General features: G+C 37.5%; 1 protein-coding gene across 1 annotated transcript in view; it reads left to right on the top strand.

Annotated features, from left to right (window-relative positions):
• Positions 1-23,759, top strand: part of THSD7B (thrombospondin type 1 domain containing 7B) — a 918,476-nt gene that overhangs the window by 532,844 nt on the left and 361,873 nt on the right. Inside the window, exons 11-12 of the mRNA XM_036886655.2 lie at positions 5,760-5,889; positions 9,411-9,514. Coding sequence (XP_036742550.2) covers positions 5,760-5,889; positions 9,411-9,514 — 234 coding nt within the window. The remainder of the gene's footprint in view (positions 1-5,759; positions 5,890-9,410; positions 9,515-23,759) is intronic.

The raw sequence follows: 23,759 nt of genomic DNA, 5'->3' as shown, positions 1-23,759 counted from the left end.
ACCTGGCCTTAGTAGAGCTCCATATCAACAGGTGTTTCCAAGGGGTGGAGAGAAGTAGTCCATCTCCATATCAATAGGTGATTACAAGGGAGAGCGAGGACCCTGGAGGTTATGTGGGTTTCCTTTTGCAACCAGTCACGAGATACATTGGTGAGCAGAAATGGATGACTGCTTGTAAGCAATGAATGGGTTTCTTCCACTTTATTTCTCCCTTTGACTTATTTCAGCTTCAAAGGTAATTTGAGCCCCCACTTATTTTTTCCCCCTTCCCCCAAGTTGCACCATTCCTCTTCCTGATGTGAGAAGGTGGTTGGTACTAGTTGCCTAACAATTGTAGTTTAATTTACTGGTAACAGGGAGTGACTTTAAGCCATTCATGGACTACTCCTAGATGCTCAGAAAATGGTTGAGGTCCTCCCCTGACTGGAGGACCAGTTTGCCACATTTTTCTTTAATCAGAAGGAGCTTAAACTATTGGAGCTTTTCTTCTACTACTTAAAAAAAATGTTTCTTCTTCTCTTTCATGAGCTCATACCATACTAGAGAAGACTCCCTGTACCTGACAATATGTACATGCTTTACACGCAGTGTCTTGTATAATCCTGACAGCAGTCGTATAAAATGGAAACTTTTATTTGTCCTGTTTTACTTCTAAGGATGCTGAGGTTTAGCAAGATTATAGGAATTGCCTGAAGTCCTAAAGATCATAGGAATTGCCTGAAGGCACTGGAGTTGTAACTCAATCCCTGCAAGTATTTAATGTGTAGTTCTTTATATGATATGAATTTTAAAATATCACTGATGCTTTTGCATCAGATCGATTAGAGAGGAATCAGAAGTATATTTTTGGTTGTGTTTGTTTAGTGGTGATCTTGGTTTGCAAGTGGGGAGGAGGAAAGGAGCACCAGGTGAGAACCGAGAGTTGCAAGGTGAGAAGCCTGGAATTAGACTTATTAGTATTGGAGATATTTGAGAAACAAGGGAAAGTCACAATGGTCAATTTTTAAAAATCTACCCTCAGATTCTGTAGGCTGGTGGTGGGATATGTCATCCATTGCTGACTCACAGCCATCCCGCATCTCCTTTGCAGTTCTGCTTGCTTGTGCATCCTCTGCTGTGTTCATCTCCAGACCCGCCTCTCCTGCCCCCCAATGCTCACGCTCATTGGCTCTACTCTTAAGTTCATTGTCTCTGCTTACAAAAGCACTGTCATTTCTTTTCCTACTCTAACATATCAAATCAACTGGAAGCTTAGGGGGTCCACTCTTTACTTTAAATAATTGATTGAATAACCCTGGCACCCAGAGCTCAACACAAGACTCTTCAATTCTTTGTGAGGTGCCCTAGCTTACTTGGCCATGAGCCACGCAGTGATATTCTACACACTGACTTCCTCCACCTTTGTACCACCTTTCTGAGGAAGACTGGTATAAACATTCACAGAGATTCTTTAACTACCCCTCAATGTTTGTGACCTACTCATATGTTTCCTATACTAATTATGGTTCTTGATCCTATACTAAGTATGGTAAGTTGCCATCTTGTCCAAATGTTACTTCTTTTGACTGTAGTTAATAACTTAAATTTAATTATGTTTAATTATTCCTGATGACTTAGTAATGATAAAATATGTATAAATCAAAGTTGAATTCAGACTACTTCATTAGCCATAATCATGCTCGAGCAGTTGTTTATGTCTGCAAACAGATGCTGTAATTTGTGGTTATTTTTCATGGGCCTAATGAGGTTGGAAGCATCACTCACAAAGCCCCACAAGTATTGTGTTTTTATTGACACCTATAGCCTCTGCCAGCAGGGTCTTATTGAAGAATGAATCAGAAAGGAAGGGGAATCCCTTGGGAACAACAGAGGACCTGTGATGTGAGCTCCTCCCTGGAATGCCCCTCTCTCATTCTAGGTCTTTCATGGCAAGATTATGGGCTCTGGTGGCTGTTTAGCCACAGTTTTGATCTTAGCTAGATGACTTAGGGGAAATTATTTAAATCTTCTACCCTCCATTTTCTTATCTGTAAAATGAGAATAATATTAATAAGAATAATATCAAGCTCACAAAGTGTAATAATATAATGAGACAGTGTATCCAAAAAGTCCAGAAGTGGACCTGATACAGATTAAAGTGATAATTCCTGGAAATGCCTAATACATTTTACACACATATGTAATCCAAATGTTTGCCACCTGCGAAGCCACTATGGTCCTCTCTGTATATTTACTTCCCAGAAGTCATATTCTTGTATATTCAGTAGAAAGGGAGGCTCCGTTTGACACCACTTCCTGAGAGATTCCACTTGGTCTTCTGTTTATCCTCGCTTGTCTGGCTTCAAGTCATGATTTTGGGGGTTGTCAGGGGCATCCATTTCTGGAATTGTTGTTTTCCCTTGATGCAAAACTGCTAGCCTTGTGCTGGATTTGAAGCAGAAATGCAGTGAGAGAACTGATGACTGCTCTATGCCGTGGGTGCATGTTGCCCTCCAGTGAGATTCCCAGGACACCAGCTAAATCACATCTGTTGTAGGTAACTGACTCTGCTGTAAGGCACTATCCTGCATATTCTGGTGTTATGTCTGTATGTTAGGGTCTTTGCTGATCTCAGTCTGTTTCTTCAAAGACATACTTTTTTCTTCATTTCTGTATTGTGCCAATCAGTTTTTCTTCTGAAAAAAAAGTTACTTCTAAATGTTTGTTTCACCCATAGAATCATCCTTCTCAACCTCTCCCTGAACATCTGTAAGGCATGATAACAATGCAGCTATTTTTCTCAAACTTTGAATTATGTGAACAGAATTACACCATAAAATAGAATAGCCTTGCATGGGAGTTTTTGTTATGTGTGTGTACGTGTGTGTGTGTGTGTACGTGTGTGTGTGTGTGTGTTTATGTAGTGTGACGGGAGAGGCACTGATCTATGTTCTCTCCCAACATGAGTAAAAGCATCCCTTTCATTTTTCCTATTGTCTTAAATTCAGTTTTTATTTCTGGTCTCCTAAGATTATTCTTGGACAACCACCCCCCACTTATATAGGCACACATGCACATACACACACAAACCAATACTCATGTGCACATTGTAAGGGTAAACAATAATTTTCAGGGTAAGTACAGTATAATAGGAATTAACTGACAGTAGAGGAAGAGACTTTTCCTAAAGGCATAATTATTTACAAAGATGTCCCCACCCAAATGAAGACAGCTTTTATATTATACAGAACTGTTTTAATTACACTTATAACCTTCTGTTTTATATGCCTCACAGAGCCTTAAGTTTTTTTAGAAAGGACTCATTATAGCATGTACCCCTGTCAAATAGCAATCTATCTTCTTCAGCCTTATTAGCACATCTAGCAGGAAATGTGGCCCACTCAAATGGGGCAACTGGGTAAAATTTAATAAAGGGATTATTTACAAGTGAGTAGGCAGGGTTAACCTAAACTAACAAGGGGATGAAAGTAGAGAGAGGTAGGAACAGTTCGTAGAACTCAGAGAAAGTGGCTATAAGAACGTGCTACTCCATGGGATCACCTGGGGTGATCTAGAGATGACATCCAGTTGAATAAATATCCTGATATCCCTCTGTTCTTGCCATTTTTTTCCTTCCATTGTGTGTCCCGTCTTTCATTGGCCAAACCCAACCAGAAGCCAGTGGAAAGGGGACCACTACTACATTCTTTCTATAATCAGTTCCCTAGTACACAGCAGATTAAAAAAGTGGGAAGGAGAAAGGCAGGGGCCATCTGTGTATCTGTGAGCAGGTAGAAAAGATCCCATACATCTCTTAACTTGCAGTTCCAGATAATGAAATGCAAAAATGTGTTGGTCTCCACCTTCTCATCTCATTATAATACCAGAAATGAATTTGGAAGTCCTAATTCCTTGCCAAAACAAAAGGAGAGGACCACCTGTGGATGAAAGCTCTGAAGCTCATTCATGAAAGACTTAATGGACAAAGACTCAGAGGAGAGAGAGGCTTACGATTGCATGTGTATGACAGCATGGAAAGCCAGGTCCCCACTCAGCAGGAATGTCAGTGGCAACAGAAGAGGAAGCCTGTCTCCCTACAAAGACTCTTTAGAATGCTTGCAGCTGCTCTGATGGAGCACAGGAGTGAGGAGTGGAACTGAAAAAAACATGGGTTATTTAAGCCTTTAAATAACCGGTAGAAGCATAAACATAGTGGTACAATTTAAAAAAACTGAAAGGTGGTGCAAAATAAATTCTCATCAATAATAGCAGAAAGTCAATAGATAATGTCTGAAGTTAATAAATCAAGACGTAGCAACATAAGCATATTATTTATGTATTTGAAGGTAACCACAGGAAGAACTAAATACAGAAGTTCAAAATGTTCTGGGAGAAGAAGGACAGGGACCGCGTTGTAGGCCATTTGCTTCTCACTATGTCTTTTTGTACTAACGATTGTTTAAAAATCATGTGGATATGTAATTTTAACATAGATTCCCTTTTGTTCTTTTGTTTGCTCCACTTAGTTTACTGGCTTTCTAGAAATATTCTTCTTAACATGGTTGGGCTCATGAACTGTTCCAAACCTACCAATTAATTCCAAATTCTCCTCTCTAGTCCTTGTAGCTGCCCGCATGTGCATACACGCAAGCCATACATACACATGTTCCTTCTGAAAGCAGTTACATGCCTTTCTCTATAAATCCCATTCACCCTCATGTCTCAGTGACTTTTCTCAAACTGTTCCCTTGGCCTGAAAGTGCTTCAGCCTTTGTTTTCTCTTCTATTAAGCCTTCAAGTCCTAGAATAAAATCTGCCTCCTTCAGGAGTTGTCTTTGGTTTCCAGGGACAAAAATGAGTATTCTTTATTCTACATTCTCCTGACACAGCATCTGTGTCTGACACTTCTCCCTCTACAATGTCTGAAAACTACTTATGTCTGTATTCTGCCCCTTTGTCTCTCTGTTTAATTGTAAGTTCAAGAGTTTGTATCTTTGAATCTTGTACAAATCTTGCACACATTCGCTATCCACTCTAACTATAATTGATTTTGGTGGTGATTGTTGATTCAGAAGGCATCTAAAGATGATGAAATGAATATCCCCAAACATTAAAGTGAGTATCAGCTGTCCTTTTCTTGAGGTATCTATTAATACTTCCGCTTCTCAGAAAAACTGTGGAGACACTATTGTTGTGTCACAATTGTGTTTCTTCCCTAAATTTCAGTTGCATACATATTGTGTCAGGTTATGATAAATAAGAAATATAATAAAACTAATACTCATAAATTAATTATTAATGTATTACTTTTTATAAGTGTTTGTATTATAAAAAGGAGCCAAGAGAGGAAAGAGTCTTGTCTGAGGGAGCAAATTGCCAATAGTGAAACTGCAGGCCCCGGAGATCAAAGAGGGCTTCTGAGGCCTCTCAGATTTTGCCATGTAACTCGTATGCTGTAGGTAATACAGAGCCCGATTAATTGAAAACATATTAAGACAGTGGGAAACAATCTTTCATGTTAAACACATAGGTTTGATACCAGAGTTATAAAGTGTAACATTGTCTATCTCACAGAAGTGAGATCCAGTGTAATATTAAGTATAACCACTGGCCTTTGCTTATCTTCCTCATTCCTCAGGTAGTCTTTCCTCATGTTCTTACTTTACCTCTGTTTTTTATTTTATTTTTTTTTCAATTGCTAGCTAACATTGGCTCCTATCTCTGCATCTACATAAAAGGACACTAAAGAGCACTATGATTCTATGTTTCCTTTACTTCAGGAAATGCCACGATAAAACAGTCTCGATATAGGATTGTCATCCAAGAAGCAGCCAACGGAGGCCAAGAATGCCCAGACACCTTATTTGAAGAGCGAGAATGTGAAGACGTCTCATTGTGCCCCATATATCGGTAATTAGTTACCTTAAATAATCGTTAGGTTTTAATATAAATCATGACCTCTTTTATTTCAGACAGTATATGGTTTTTAGTGAGCAGTAAGAGGAGGTAATGCTTGTCTTCACTACTTCAATATTTTCTGCACTTATCTAGAGGATGTTTTGAGGGAATGAAGAATATGAAAGTCTAATTAACAGGAAAAGAAGAAACAAGCCTGTTTTGATTGTAAGTTCTGCCACTCAAGCAATCAAGTTTCAGGATCAGGGTCCAGAGAGTTTCAGGCTGAGGTCTTTACCTGGAAAACAAACATGCATGTAACTTACTTCATTCTGCTGTTCTCATCCTAAAGCCTTTAATCAAGAACTAAGAACAAACATATACTTGTAAAATAATTGTATATTATGCATAATTCAAAAATGGTTTTGGTTCTTAATTTTTATCATGTACACATTTTAAGAAACCATCTAGCAAGAAAAAAAAGTTTAACTTATGGATAAAATATTTTTTCAAAAAAAAAATGAGTAACTTTTAAAGTATGTACATTACCCATATGTTCCCTTTGGACAAGTTAGTGATTGTTATATTATAAAAGCTATAATATAAAAGCTGAGGTTTGTGTATTTAGTCATAAACTTATACTCCTTTATCACTGGGTTGGAACATTGCTTTAAAGTTACCTGGATTAAATTCAATCACTAATGAGTTTTACTTATTTGTGGAAAAAGCCCATGGTCTTAAAATTCATACAGTTATCAACACACTTAAAAATGTTTTTCAAAAAATGCCTTGTGTTTCTTATTTGAGAAATTATGTCTTAAAACCATGAAATTCAAGGGCTAACTATTCAGGAAAATACAATGTTTTTTAGAAGACTCGTTACATTTGATGAATTTTCAAGTGTTGTTGAAGAGTCTAAATTACTATAAATGTATAATCTTTTACTCCCACTGTTTCTGTCTGATGAGAGAGAATGGGAAGGATGTCGGAAAACACTGGGAACATGACCACACTACCACTTTTTCATCATTAACCACAGGGCCATTGTGGAAACACTGTCAATAGTCATCTTTTTTGCCATGTATCAATATTGAAACTTCTGAACCTGGCAATAGAGCTCTCAGGGAAAGTAGCCAATTGAAAAACATTAGCCAAATCAAATCTTATTTGACATTTTTATGAACCCAGGACTATTATAATCAGAGATAATCATAGAAACTATCCGTGGGATCTTCCTTTCTTTTTCCACTCTCTTTACTCTCCTGTTGCACTTCAGTTTTGCCACTCATGTTTGAACTGGTTTCCGTCATTGACTGCCTGCCATTTCCTCAGAAATCAGTTCTGCTGGGTATGGATTGGATCGTGTATCATTTCTGCTCATGCACAGTTTAGCATGTGTCCAAGTTATCAGCATTATTCTCTGATCCTTAGTAAAACATCCTTGAATTTTGAGCAATATAGCTCATATGTAATTTTTGTTTTCCCACTCATTGGTATGTTAGGGAGACAAGTTAATTTGGACTTTGTTATCTTCTGATTCTTCTTTCTGACTTCATTAAGATGACATATGCACATGTTCAACAAATTAAAACAGAATCAAAATACCTGTAGAATATTTTTATATGAATTTGAGCATCTCTTGACACATTAAGTTAGTAAGAAAAGGGAAAACAGCAAAGGTGGTATATCTTTATATAGAATTGACAGTGGGATGTAGCCAAGCTGCGGGTGAGCCCCCAGGGATTTGGGACTGACAATTGGCCTGTCTGGTTGTGCAACCTCAGACATGTCACTGATCCTCTCTGAATCCAAGTTTATCATTTCAAAACTGCATTTAACACTGGGGGCCTGGAAATTCCATCTATTTCAGTTTATGCAACACACTAACCTAGGTTGAGTTCCCTGGTCTCATTTTGATGTAGAAAGCCTATGTAAACTTAAAGTATCTGAGTGAGTGATACCTCCTAGTGGAAAAGTTGGACTAACACCCCTTAGCATTTCAGTTTCTGTGAGTTTCAGAATTATAGTGAATGAATTTATCCCTATACAAAGTGTATTTACAACTATTTAAAGTTCAGAAATGCTTTGTTTAAATGACAGGATTTTCTGTTTAGCTGTTCCCTGATTTCTCCATAGTTCTTCAGTTATTCCCAATATGGAGGCCACTTAAATGAGGCCAATGATATATATTGCTTACTTTTACATTTGAGTGTACTCTCCTTGATTGTGCCAGATGTTTTGTCTCTCTCCTTTACTACCACCTCTGCCAAACTACCTCCAACTGTCCAAGGAACCTGAGACTCTCTTAGTGTAAAGTGGAGAGAGGTGGTGGTGAGTGCTGATATGTATGATGTCTGTGTTAAGTGATCTCACATGCTTTATCAAGCTAGGTTTGCACAACTAAGAGGGTCCTTTAAAGTAACTTTCCCTGAGCAAAAAAAGTCTGCTCCTTGTTGTGACTTATTTTTTTTTTTTTACTTTTGCTGAAACATTTTTTTTTTACTGTGGTAAAGAACCCAGAACACAATATTATCATCTTAACCATTTTTAAGTTTTACTAACTGACATTATGCTAGTTTTTGTATTCACTTTGATGCACAGTAGATCTCCACAAAAGTTTTATCCTGTACAACTGATCAGTGAATGATATTTTTACTTCATGTTTCCATTTCATTTTTTGAAGTATCATCTTGTGAGAGATATTAGCTCATATGAGAAAGTGTTAACATATACTGTGAAGAATTATATGTTAACATATAAGGAGCAGAATCTGTGGTTACACTTAGGGTTTGGGTTTGCTGGAACATTTTGAAGAGACACAAGTCACAGTCTGGCATGTGGGTCATAAAAAGTTTTCTTGATCTGAGAAATGAAAACAGTGGAAAGTCAGAAGGCTTCCTTAGAGACTATTTCTGCTGAGGGAAAGAAATGCTGGTAATTCATCAGAGGCAGATCATCCCTCTTCCCTGAAATGAACTACACATAAGTAGATCCCCAGGTCCACCACCTCTCTTTTACTCTATGACCTATTGAGATATTTGAGTTACTCCAAAGTCCTAGGAAATACCTTACAAAAATTTTTGAGGCACAAGATCAAGTGTGAAGGTTTGCACCTCAAACTTTAACATGTTCAAACCTTGATTTTCTAATTCTGCAATGGGACATAGAGATTTTTCTCTATTTATTTGTTTTATTTTAAGTTCATAAAGGCATAAAAAACTAAGCTGTCTAGATTTCATCTGAGCTTCTAATGCTTTTTATTGCCATTTTGCTATATGAACTAAAGTTTATATGGAAAATGTTCAATCTTTTCTTAAAAAGGCATTTAAAAATTGCATTAAGCATGAATCTGAGAAAGAGTGGACTACTATCACCCCTAGTACATTAGAGGGCTCCATTTTGTGACATATATTTCAAGTCCAGTTTTACTGAATTATTGTCTTTATGCCTTTGGATTTCAAATTCATCATTTCAAAGTATTCTTTTTGTACGTTTGTCGTGGTGAAATGCTCCTCTGCTGCCCTTTGCAATCACAGGTGGAAGCCGCAGAAATGGAGCCCTTGCATGTTGGTGCCAGAGTCCGTCAGGCAGGGGATAATGGGCACCAGTGAAGCCTGTGGAAAGGGAGTACAAATAAGAGGTAAGGGGAAAAGTTTTTTTGTTTGAATGTAATTTCAAATCATGTTATTCTTACAAATTGTTCATTGTTTTTGCATTTGAGGAAGTTGTGATATTATTGGATTGGATTATTTATATTTATCAGTACTTGAGTTTAAGTTTGGTATTAGTTTGTGCTGATATTATTCTGTCTTTTGGCCATAACCAGGCAGTGCACCTAAGGACTACTGCAGTGTAAGCACGTTTCTGTTCTTAGTCATAAGCACATCCAGTCCTGATGTTCCAAAAGCATGTTGGATATGAGACGAGGAATGAAGTGCATGACCAGGATTTGACCCATTAGTATGCCCTGGACTGTTTAGGTGCTAATTAAATATCTGTTGAATGAATTAAGGATAACTAAATTAATTGACTAATCTTAATAATCATGACTTAAACATAATTTTTATAAACATGCTTACTTTATGTTCTATATATAATATACACAGGAAGGAACTATTAAAATTTCTGGATCACATTGTGAATCGGCTTCTGGATCTAAGCAGAAGCATCTTCACCATCAGTGTCTAGGTGGCATATTGAAACCTCTGAAGAACACTGAGGGAGTCATCATACAGCTCACTTCTCTGTTTTACTCGTAATCTAGGTGCCAATGAAATGAGGCCTGATAAGGAATGTTTTATTCTTAAAAATCTGACCACTTTATCTCTAAAGGGATGTGTGTACAAAATCAGACCTTGTGGGACCAACTGATTTCATAATTCTTCTAAAAGGCATATTTAGAATTGCCTCTTCCTGTTGCACAAGTTATTGTATTAGTCAGGGTCAGTCATTCCATCAGGCACAATAACTTCTTGCTTTGTCTGTTGACTCAGAGCCAGTAAAGCATAAGATTAAAGGAGACAGGAAGCAAAAATTTTACTAGTGGATCACTAGGGGTAATACTGAGTTATGCCACTCCTATCCCACCCCTTGATTCCTGGACCTGTGAATCCTGGCTATGGGAAAACACCATCATGTATTTATTGGGTGCTGATTCAGAGCATATATAGCTTTCTGGGAAACCTTGTCCTGGCCCTGCAAGGTATTGCCACTCAGCTGGTACTGTAGCTAAGTCTTCAAAAGACCTTTCCACCATTCCATCAAGCCAGCTTCTTCAAGAGGGTAGGGAACATGGTAAAACCAGTGAATTCCATGAGCATAAGCCTATTGCTGCACTTCATTTACTGTGAAGTGAGTGCCTTGATCAACACTGTGTGGAAGTGGAATACCATGACTATGGGTAAAACATTCTCTTAGTGCACAGTTGGTAGTTTTGGTGGAAGCATTGGGTGCAGGAAAGGCAAATTCATATCCAGAGCAAGTATCTATTCCAGTAAGAACAAAACACTATCCCTTCTATGACGGAAGTGATCCAGTGTAATCATCCTGCCACCATGTAGCTAAATAATCAGGGGTAATGATGAGCTATTGGGCACCCAGTGTTGGTCCCTGCTGCAGGCAAATTGGGAAAGCATTGGTGGCCACAGCCAGGTCAGCCCTGGTAAGTGGAAGGCCATGTTGCTAAGCCCATGTATAACCTCCATTCCTGCCACCATGGCTGTTTTGGTCATGAGCCCATTGGGTAATGACAGGGGTGACTGTGGTAAGAGGGTGACCAACTTCCATAGAATGGATCATTCTATCCTCTTTGATTGTTAAAATCTTCCTCTGCTGAGTTCCCCTTTGGTGAACATTCGCATGGGACTCAAATATGTTCACATCTTTTTGCCCACACAGAGAGATTTATCCACATACCTCTCCCCTAAATTTCCTTGTCACTAATTTTCCAGTCATATTCCTTCTAAGACCCTGACCATCCAGCAAAGCCATTGGCTACAATATATGAATCTGTATATAATCACATGTCTGGCCATCCCTCCTTCCAAGCAAAGTGAACAACCAGGCATACTGCTTTAAGTTCTATCTCCTGGGAAGATTTCCGTTTACTCCTGTCTTTCCGGGATGTCTCAGGAAGGGGTGACAGTGCTGTAGCTATCTATTTTGAGATGGTGCCTACATATTGTGCAGAACCATCAGTAAACATGCCCACATCTTCTCTTCCTTTGTCAACTGATCATGGAGACTCCCCATGAGGCCATAGCAGCAGGCTGGGAAAGAGAAGATAGTGGAACAGGAGCAGAGACCATGGGCATTTGACCACTTATTCCTGTAACTTACTCATGCCTTTAGGGCCTACTTGGGCCTGATTTATATATATTTATATAAAGATCTCACTTCTATTTGGTGATTCAGTGCTGCTGTGTACACCCTACTAGATGGCTTGCTGGGTCAGATAACACCCAGTTCATGATGGATACTCAGGTTCCGTGGTAGGTTGGTGGTCCATGGTTAAATTTACATTCTCTACTAAGAGTAGCAGGTCGAAAGGAGAGTAGTTATCTGCAGAGGATGACAGGGCTATGCTCCAAAATCCTCAGGACCTGCCCTGTGGTTCACTGTAGGCACCAGCCAAAGGTCCCAAACAGCATCCCTATTCCCACTGACCCTGTGATGGCTCTGGGCCTGCTGGGTCATACAGCCCACGTGGCAGAGCACTATGCACCATAGCTGGACCTTACACAGCCTTTTCTTGTTCTAGACCCCACTGAAACTAGCAGCTTTTTTTTAGTAACTTGGCAAACGGGCTGGAGTAGCACGTCCATGAAGAATATGTTGTCACCAAAATCCAAAGAGACCTACTAGGTGTTGTGCTTATATTTCAGTTGTAGGGGTCCAGACGCAACAACTTATCCTTCACCTTAAAAAGGATATCTTAACATGCCCAGTGCCACTGGACTTCTAGAAACTTCACTGAGGTAGAAGGCCCCTGGAATTTTTCAAATTCACTTCCCATCCACTGACGTGACTATGTCCCACCAAAATGTCTAGAATAGTTGCTACTTCTCTCTCACTAAGTCCAGTCAGCATGATACTATCGATGTAATGGGCCAGGTGATACCTTGTTAAAGAAAAGGTAATAAAGACCCCTGCAAACTAAATTATGAAGTAGGATTAGAGAGTCCCTTTACCCTTGAGGGAGGACAGTGGAGCTGCATTGCCAGGCCCCTGAAAGCAAACTGCTTCTAGCAGTTTTTATTATTTCCAAATACCATATATTTAGGATTAAGGACATTTGAATTTTTCAAGCTTTGAATTTTGTAGGGACACAATTCAGTTCATAACAGTTACGCTCTGAAAATTATATCCCTGACAGAGCATTTACAGTGGTGAATTTGATTGCCAAGGTAGTTTAATTTAGGACTGCTATGAGGCTGTACAGTGACTGTGTAAATTAAGAGAAGGGACCACCTCCTTAAAGCATTTTTACTTCCATATGTCAGAAAATTGTTATACTAATATGCTCTTATTATTATAAGACCTTTGCCTACTTTCTGCTGGAAAATTGTTATTACATCTATATCAGCAATATCTACATGAATGAAGTCCATTAAAAATGGCACCTTTGTGCAGAGTACAACTTTATATGGTGACCTAGACTTTAACACTCTATGATACAGGAGTATCATAATGGTTTGGTTTTCATTACAAAACCATTTAGTAAATTCTGCAGAGACATTGCTCTTAAATTATGTACAATCTTACTACATAGATGACAGATTATTTAAAGAATTCTACCTTGGGTCTCAGTTTAAATGGGTTCTAGCTGGAGGTCTGTAGTCCTTTAGACTAGGTAAGTGACCTACTTGAATTTTCTTTAAATTAGACACCAACATTAGAGAATTCCTAGTGTTATTTAGTTGTTGGGAAAATTTTACTTTTAAAGTAGTAGGATGCGTCTCTGAATTTAAGATAATAAAGACATTTCTACTTCCACCTTCTCTCTAAAATCACTTCAAAACTACCAAGGAAAACATGAACCAGTAACACAAAGTTAGTCTCTGATGAGATGTTCTTTATGAAATTGCTCCAGAGAACAAGAAACACAATAAATTAGGAGCCATTTGTAACCTCAATCACAATATATGATTTAGAATTCAATGGAGATATGGTAACTTGCTTTACAAAACAGAATTATATTAAGTGTTGGCAGGGAAGAAACAAAATGATCTGGCCTGGACAACTCCAGAAAGACACCACATTCTAAGATGGAAGTATACGAGGTTGTGCATGCATGTGTGCATGTGTGCATGTGTGCATGTGCGTGTGTGTGTGTGTGTGTGTGTGTGTATTGGGGATGGTAGAAAAAATAGGGACGTTCAGAAGTCTAATTAAAGACAGTGAGCACTCTTTCCCCTCTTGCTTTTCTTTTTGGAGGCTAGAGGTTTATTCTCTATGGATATTTGCACTTTAGAAAACAGGTAGAGGAGAGAGGAGAGGAGAAGAGGGTCTAGCCTCAAATGAGGAAGATCAAAGGGCAGTCTGAATAAGGCATTAAGAAACACTCAGTTCTTTCTTCTACCTGCTTAACATGCTGGTCAGGTAGCTTTCCTACTTTTCAGTTCGACGGAAGCCCTATCAATCTGGAGACACTTTAAATTTAAATTTCTCTTTGAGGATTTTTTTGAATCACAGAGGGAGCATGAATTCAGACCGTAAAGTTATGAAAAACACTGCTTGGGGTTATAAATTCTCACAGGAGATTTTGTTTCCCCTCATCATCCAGGGTTGTTTTAGACATACAAGTGGCCTTGCCGCTCGGTACATTTTGCTTGACATGTTTATTTCTACTTCACCCTTGTACTGAGGACCCGCCTTTGTTGGCCTGGATCTGGCATGGGGCCTTGTAGGAGATTCTCCATAGCAGAGCTTGACTCCATGAAAGTGGAAACTTGGGTCCCCAAGATATGGTAGAAACCCTCAGAATGAAACTTGTCTTTCTTGTTTAACTTGCATCCAAAGCTTTTACTTCATTTTGTGTTTTATGGGTTTCTTTTTTGGGGGCTAGCCCAGCAATATATTTAGAAGATAAACATTTTGCCAACTTTTGTTTCTTTTTCATTTGAAAGGTCATTTATGATTTCCAAGCCATTGTATTGCCCCAAACAGAAGTAGGTATTGTCTTATATCATTGTTTATGTTGCTGACCTGATTAATTGATTTACAGTAAGAATATTTATGTAATTTTCTTACAATGGAAAAAACAAAGAAAGTAGAAGGACAGGCAGAATTATAGCTGTATCTAAATACCTATACGATCTCCAGGGAGATGGGCATATTGGGTTCCCTTGTCCCATGCTTCAGAGACAGCCAGGTGCCCTCTCTGCCCAGCTTCTTTTACTTGATCTGTGTAAAGGAAGGATGGTAGTCAGCTTTGACAGCAAATGAAAGTGTAAGAGGAAGAAGCCTAAATATTCTAACATACCATGAGGAAACTGCCCTTAAAACCTTAATAATAACAGCAGCAAAAGTAAAAGGGCATTCCTGGAAGGGGAGTGAATGTAGCTATGGACTAATAGAGTCTGATTCTTATTTTGCTATTCACAGTGACAGCTTCACAACTGGCTTCATGGACTTGACACTATTTTTCTTTTGGTATGAATGAGTACTTTCTTCTCATTCATAAGCTTGTGAGTGTACTCTGTCATAGCAGGGAGACTTGACATCTGCAGCACTGTAATGAATACAGAGTAGATATTGGAGATTGAATGTGTCCTAAGATATCCTTGACTTCTGTGAAGTACCTGCACCCTTCCTCTGCTGGTTTCCCCTGAACAATGCTTTTGCGGACCAAAGAGGCAGATCTGTAATCTTTGTTAGATATTTTTGTTCATCATTAATTTCCTTTTTTCACCATGAAAGGCATAGTCTTCTTGCACAATAGTTTTGATGGGATCTGTGTATTTCTTTGCATTCAAGGGTTCTCTTTAAAATAACGGTGCTTTTCTAGAAAAAAATTGGGCAAAGTAATCTGCTCCCAAAATAACATCTGGATTAGCTTTAGTTTTCAAAAGGATGGAGTTAGAAAATATGTACGAAGAAGTTTAGATAGAGTGGTCTGAACCCTCAACAGTATTACCTGGTATTCAAAAATGAAATTTCATGGGAAATATGTATTTGTGTGTGTCTGCCATTTTAGAAAATTAGGTGTTTGTCATATTATTGCATAATTTAATTTCAAAGGTTTTTAATATATGTTTGAATTTTTTAATTGAGTTTATGAATAGTTTATAAAAATTTTTTGAGATTATATAAACTATATATCCATATAAAACAGATGCACCTAAACAGATTACATAAGCAGAATTAAGAGGGAAACTATTCATATTGTAGATCAGAGTACTCTAGTTTTCTGACCAAAAATTGTTCTCTAGTTACATTGTCTTTGTGGGGAGGAAGTTAATGATGATGCTAGTCCACCATTGGCTCATCAGTTTTGGAAAGTACACAGAAGTACAGCAAAAAACCAACATTTTGAAAAGAAGAAGTGTTTATGGCCTGTCAATAAAATGTCAAAACAGTCAATAAACTAGTTATGCTCTTCTTTCAGATGCCAAGGAGCTTTGCATTTTAAGAGAGAGAGAATGTCCCTGGATGATTGGACTTTTTACTCTCCATATGAAAGAAGCTTTGTTAATCATTTAACCTTACAAGTTTTGAACACGTTTATTCTCTAACAGTTATACCCCCAAAGATTACAACAAGTCATTTCATTAGATTCAGAGAGGAAAACAAATATGTAGGTTTTAATATTGATGGAGTAATATTCAAAGAGAGATAGTTACAGTCCTTTCTGTTTCTGTTTTCTTTTTGGTGTGGGAGGAGGAGAGGAAAGGTTTGCTGGGAAGGAAAGTAGGGTAGCTTCTGTTTACTTCAAGACTTGGACAAAAATGGACAACATTAGCTCTGAACTGTGGGCATGTTCAGTAGAGAATGGGGGTACTTCCTCAGCAACTCTTTCCACCAATAAATCTGTTTCTTAAATAGGCAAAGACATATGGAGATATTTTTCCTGTTGATTTAAAAAGGAAGGGCATTGATACCACTTGAGATCCCAAATCAACATACTAGGGTTTCCAATCTAGGCAGTCAGCAACACTATTTTCAGTAACTTTCGTGGTGCCATTTCTAATAACTATGCTCATCTCATAGGAAAAATGATTGGAACTCAATATTCTTGGTATTAAAGATCATTCTCTGGGGAATTTCTAAGTTCAATTCTGACTTCAACATCAGAATAACCAACTGGAGGATTAAAATTAATGTTATTAATTTATCTTACTAATTAGCACCTGATTCTAAAATGATTGAATATAAATATTCTTAATGAAACTTCAGAAACATCTTCTAAATATAATTTTCTTAAGGTGTGAAAATAAAAGGAAGATCAGGTTAGAATGTAGAAATTAAATTGAAAGTATAGGACAACTCTGTAAATTAAGATACCCTCAGATTTTAACAAAAGAATAGGTTTCATAACAATGTACATAGGCTTTGGTTTAGAGAGCAAAGTGTGGGACTTACAGCAAAGATTGTGTTTTAATGTAAGTGAATAGTGATCTGGGAGGTAGTTTTCATCTCCTTTTCATGGTTTAGGGTAGGATTAGCTTTGTGGGTCACATGGTGGATACAAGTAGAATATGCACATTTTTAAAAACTGGCAATAAATTAAAAATAAATATGAAAGGAGGTGAGTGACCTCAGGCATGATGCTTTAGTAACAGGGTTAACCAAGTGCAGATTCAGAGATGTGGTCTTGTGCCAGCCTCTCCGTTTTTAATATAAGGAGCTATAATGCAAAAAACAAAGTAACTCTTTAGTCCACCTCCATCCTACCCACATCCCCAGCAGATATCTCCCTGATGAAATGGGTATTTGGGGAAGGAATTGGTAGGGGTCATTTTTTTAATTTGAGAAATGCAGTCATTTGTTAAGCCAGGAGCGATAATTTTCTCTTCTGATTGCATGGCTTGCAGTTATAGAACTATCTTTCCTTCTGGAATATTAATATGAATTTCAAAGTCTAGTGCAAACTGTGTAAATATGATAGGATTATACATCTCTTGTACAGGACCAAGATTCAGTCTCTTCAAACAGATCTGAATCTCCCAGCTTCCCTTAGCTCTCAGGGTACTAAGGTCATGCTATCCATTTCTGTTAGCCCAGGAGCCATGTTTCAGATTATATCAGAAGGAGCTACTGTCTTTACATTTCTGTTTGCATTTGTGAAGAAAACAGAAACTCCAATATGCATTCTAGTAGCAGCAAATGGAGGAGGAGCCTTTACTCTCTCTAGAGGCTCCAAAGGCTGAGAGACATAAAAACCAACTACTACTACAATTCAAATACGTACAAAAGTTGCAAAATAAGTGCCTTTTTCACCAACATGTTTTGAAGGTGAGATATACCATGAGATAAAAAAGTCTTTTAATCCAGATGCATGAGGAATGATAATTAAAAACCTGATGAGCCAATTAAATCCAAGAGGGTCATAGGATAATCAACTCAGAGCAAGAGATTGAAAATAGAAACTGAAAGTAAGAAGGTTGTGTTTCACCAAGGCTTTGTAATTACACCACAAAGGGTTTTGAAGGCCTATCCCTTCAAAAAAGAATATTGACTTTGGGGATGGATTAGAAGGAGTAGTGCACATAAAAGGCATTTTAAGGAAAAGAGCAGTGGTACTTAATAGCCAGTTTATATACAGAGCAAAAGATGGTGATGAATTGAAGATTCAGTGGTTTTAGAACAATGAGAAGGTATTGACACCCAAAATTGATGTTAATAACTGATATAAAAATAGAGATATATGTGATGTATTTGATACGAGAATAACTGAGAATAATCATTTCTCAAAAATAACATGTATTTTTGAAATCTGCTGAGAGGTTGTAATTGATGCCAGTTCTTTCAGGGAGAAACAACAGAGAAAGAGTTAGGCCTAAAACCAAGAGGCAATCTGGTGTGATGAAAGAATATTCCTTGACTTTGGGATGTGAAGGGCCTTGACTCAAATCATGGTTTTGCCCCTCGCTATGTGTGTGATAAAGCAAGTTAACCTACCTGTGCTTCAGAGTTTCCCATGTACGCGGGCATGATTCCAGGTTCTTGCTAGTTGTTTTTACCAGTTTATGGTTGCTCAGAATGCATTAAACTCCTTTTCTTTTTCAAAACTTCGAAGATAGGAATATTCAGCATCCAGGGAGAATGTAAATGTTATTGGGCGTAGCCTGGTTCAAAATCCAAGTTCAGCTGCTTGTCACCCAAAAGGCCAAAACTCGAGAGACAACTGTTTGTGAAAAGGAAAGTTTGCTTTATTCAGGAAGCCAACAACCTGAGAAGATGGTGGACTAGTGCCCCAAGGCCATCTTCAAAGTGCAGTTCAGAGGGAGAGCATTTTAAAGGGGAGTTTCAAGGAGACGGGAGGGAGCTGTGTGCAGGATCTTCCACAGGTAATGAACGGCTCTCAAGCCAACTCGCTGGCACCAGAGAGTCTGGGTGCTCCAAAGCTGCCTGGAGAATGGGGTGTCCTTGTGTGTGGTCTCTGTGGGGAGGCTCCAGGCAAAATCCCTGAAAGACTGGAAGGTCTGGTTAGAGGGCAACATGAAGAGAACTTCTCAGCTTGTTTCAAAATGGTGTGAGTTAGGCTTTGCTAGAGCCTTTAACATAAATATTGCAAAACATAATTTTTTAAAATAAATGAGTGGAAATGAATGGAGAGATTCATTGGTTACATGAAAAAAAGACAGGGAAGTTTCTGTGACCAAAAGATCTTACTCTTGAAAATTCTCAATGTAGAATTAGCATATTGAAGGCTCATGGAAGCAGTGAAGAAATCTTTTAATTTTTTTTTAAGCAGAGTTTTTCCAAACCCATTTGCCCACAGAACCTGTTTTTCACAAAATACCAACTAACATCTTCATGTTACAGAGAAATGTGGACATAGTATGATAAAAATCATGGAAGGAAAAATTTCAAGACATATGTATATGGTATTACCAAATGTTTTGGAAATAATTGTGTAAATAAAGATGGAAGAAAATACTAGGTAAGTGAGTGGGCAGAACTGAATATCCCAAGTAGTCTCAGCAAAGTAAGTGAGATGAAAATACAAAATCAGTTTTCACACCAAGGATTGGAAAGAAACATATTGAGTTGATGTCCTTACAGAATATCTGGCAAAGAAAAGAAGGAAAGAATTAGCATTATAGCTCAGGGTTCTAAGAGTAAAAATGGGACAGTCCTGTACAAATATGAAGACAAAATATAAGTAAGTTGTGAGGCAAGTATATTGAAGATGTTAGGGAGAAAATACCAATAAGAGTATGATTCAGGAGATAATTGGAAGTGGGACTGAATGTAGAGGTAAATTCAGGAGCTGGGAAAAGGAAGTCTTTTTGCCTTCTGAACTTTACGGGAAAATATCAGAACACAGATGCAGAGTCAGTGAGGAGAATGATGAATGAGCTTTTATAAAATGGCTCATGTCCATAGAAACCCTTTTCTAACTAGTAAGCCATGATCTTCTAATTTTAAATCCAGTATTTTTTTTTAAGCACACAAGGGTCTATGTTTCTTTTTGAGACTCCTCACCTCTACCCACACTCCCTGCTTTTCTGCTGGCGCCATCGCTCTCTCTCTTGAAGCCGTGTGCCCCAGTCTCTGAGCCTGACTTCTCTTCCTCCATCCAAGCCTTTTGCACCACATCTTTCTTCATAGTTCTCTCCTTGGCTTTTATCGTCTCCATCTGTGATGTCTATCCAGATGACCCAACTCTTTTCAGGATTTAAACTCTAGAGATTATTGCCAGGTTTATTTTCATAAGAATATCTCTCTTAATTCCAGATGAGAAATTTCATCTCCACTGGTCACCTTGCAGACAATATATTGATCGTCCAAATTCATTGTTTCCAAAAGTGAACTTACTTTAGACCCTCAAAAATTGGATTTTTTTTGCTGAGTTTTCAACTCAGGTAGTTGCATCTCCATCAGTTCATTAATGGAGAGGGTCAGCCTTCAAACCTTGTCAGTTTCATCTTAAAATAAAGGCCTTGACAGTCTCTTCTTTTTTTCTAGACCACTGTTAATGTGTTCCTGGGTTTTATAACTATTCTTGTCTCCAGGTACTGATACATCCTTCAAGTCTGAAGCCAGGCCATCTATAGAGAGAAACTCATCTGATTTTATCATTCATCTGCTATAGAATTTTCGGTGGCTGGCCTTTCCCCATTCATAACCATTACCATGTGTCCTACACATTCTCCTAAGCTCATATTCTGTTTCACTTTTCCCACTATTGCCTCCCAGAGCCCCAACCAACTAGTCATTGCCCAGGTACTATCCACAATCTACAACACAGTCATCAGTTTCAAGCTTCCCTTTCAGCCTGGAAATCTGTTTATTTTCCTCCATTTGTTGAGATCCTATACCTCCCCATGGAAGCATCTCAGATATCACTTCCTTCTCCAAATTATTCATTCTTCCAGTTGCAGCTAAGCACTTTTCACTGTACACTCCCTTCTTACTTGTACTTTGCTTTTAGTTATATTAGAATTTATACAATATAATATATTAGACCTTATACAATATATATCATTAGACCTTATATAATACATATTTAATATAATTTAATATATATTAATATGTAATACATTTATATATTGGACCTTATATAATAATTATTATTATTTAATCATATTAGACCTTGACTGTCCCCCTTATTATATTTTTCAACTCCCCAGATTTGACTGTACCTTATTCATTTCTGTATCACCAATGTCCCCAAGAAGCTCTATACTATATACATAATAGTTGAATAGTTTTTAAGTAAATGTTTACTCGACAATTACTACTCTGTGTACCAGAGTAGGAAGTTCAGAATTTGTGGGCAAAATATGATGAATAAAAGTATATGTAATGTATGTAGAACTGTATTCTGCAAAGGCAAAATCAGAAATGATAACATATTAAACATTACTAAAGGAACTTTGCTTATGAGAATTTAATCTCCTGGAGAGTAGAGTTTGTATCACATTTACTCTATAATACATGTATTTTACAAATTGCCTCAAAAGTGTGTTTCTCGTGTAAGACAATGAGTGATTATAAAATGCCATACAATATCATTCGCTGAGGCCAAGATCATGAACTTGTGCCTCTCCATGAATTTACGTGGAAGTTGGAAGATTTTGTCCCTTACTTGTAAGTAGAGTGGGCAAAAGGTGTTATTTTACTCTTTCTTAGAGAAGTGGTTTTCTACCCAGGTTAATTTGCCTTCCATGGACATTTAGCAACATCAGGAGACATGTTTGATGATCAAGGCTGAAAAATAGGAGGTACAACTGGTATGGTTCTGGTATAGCAGTAGAGCCAAAGTCCAGGAATCCAACTTCCAGAACCAAAGGTATAGTGTTACCTTCACTTTCTTATGGTTAAAGAGATCTAATTTAAAAATATCTTTTCATTTAAAAGACTAATCAGAATGCTTCCCATATAAATAATACTTCCTACAACTTGTACTCATTGTTAACAACATAAGCTAATTGGTTATCTGCATTTATAGATGTAAATTAATTATAAATACATTTTAAGCTGGAATCCTGCTAAAGGCTTTTCTAAAGAATTTGTTTCAGCATGTGGATTCAGAGCACTTCAGAATTTACAATTGGATGGATGATGGTAACATGACAGTTATAAAACTGCAAACTCATAATTAAATTCTGACACACTCAAGCAGACTGAAAATTTGAGTGTTGTGCCATCTTATCAGTAACTTCTCTTGAAAGTCTGGATCTTAGAGTGATATGAATGCTACAATTATGTACAATTGTATTTTACATAAAGACCTATTCTGTTAAATTTTAAAACCTACTGACTTTAATTTGGAGTGGTATTATTGTAACAATCTAATCCACTATAACACAGTTGGCATTTTTAAGCCCCTTTTCTTCATTGTATTATCAGGATAAGTTTGTCTCCACAAGTCTTTTTATCTATGAATATGTTTTACTATGTTAGGCTATTTATTCCCTCATGCTAAGTACCAATGTTCATTGGACATAAACAGCCTCCCCTTTCCCTAACTTCCAGCAGCAATTTCATCATCCCTGTTAATTCTAATTGCATTAGACTGTGACGTCTTCATAACCTCACTGTGCATTGGCCTTTCTAGGTATAAAATGACTTGTTCTTCATTTTTTAAATCTTATACATTAAATTCTTACATTAACATTCCCTATCTCCATCAGAAACCTTTTATGAGCAGTGAATTTCCTCTTTCTTAGTGGAACTGTGAGTAAGATCACCTGCCTGTCTTTGCCAAAGTATAGGTGGTATAATTTTCCAGGCAGTTTTTTAAACTAGACTCCTGAGTTTTGAATATTGAGTTGTGTGAACCAATTGTAGTGCTTTCAATTATTCTTTCTAGTCAGATTTGGCAACAGCCCTAGATTTGTTTGGAGATGTAGAATTGTTATTTTTTTCTTCTGTTCTGTGAAATATTTCATATCCTTCCTTTTGACCTACTGTTACTCTGTGTGTATCCCTCTGTCTCTGTGTCTCTGTCTATGTTTCTTTGGCTTAAGTTAGCCATAGTTGGTTTTCTTTATTGCAACTTAAAATTCCTAACTGATATACAACAACACTTCCAACTTGTTAGTCCTATATCCCATATTCAAAAGAATGGCATTACTGCAAATTATCCTGGAATCTTCCTAATTCTTAACTCATCATTTCTTATTAAGCATAAGATCCTACAGATTCTACCCCAAATCTACTCTCTTCTTATTACTAAATTATTCTTATTACTGCCAATTTAGTTAAATCCTCATCACCATCTCTGGACTATATTACATTATTCTCCAAATCTGATATATGTCTTATTTCTAAATGATTATTCTAGATTAATATCTCATATGTCACTACCTGTTTAACATTTTTACAATACATCCCTATTTTCTTACAAAGCATGAACTATAGGGCTATTCCCTACACATAAGGTCTGGCCCCTACTTGAATTTCTCACCTTCCCAACCCTACCGCTCCAGTAGCTTTGCACTCCATTCTCTCCAGATGACGTGTCCTCTCTTTTTCCTTTGCTGAAGCTCTTTACTGTGCTTTCTGAATAGGAGATTCTCTTCTCTCATGATAATCCTTCTTTGAGGTTTTTTAGTGTTAGTTCTAATTGTTGGTATACTTATCTCTCTCCTATTGGTGGCCTGAAATGGTGTTTTATTCATCTCTGTAACCCATACACATAGTGTCTGGCACTTTCTAGGCACACAATATCTGGAAACCTGATGACATTACTTATCTTTCCTTGTGATTAT

The sequence above is a fragment of the Manis pentadactyla genome, chromosome 8, assembly GCF_030020395.1.
Source record: "Manis pentadactyla isolate mManPen7 chromosome 8, mManPen7.hap1, whole genome shotgun sequence".
Classification (NCBI taxonomy): domain Eukaryota; kingdom Metazoa; phylum Chordata; class Mammalia; order Pholidota; family Manidae; genus Manis; species Manis pentadactyla.
Note: the sequence above shows the minus strand (reverse complement) of the source record. Positions and strands in the feature narration are given on the sequence as shown.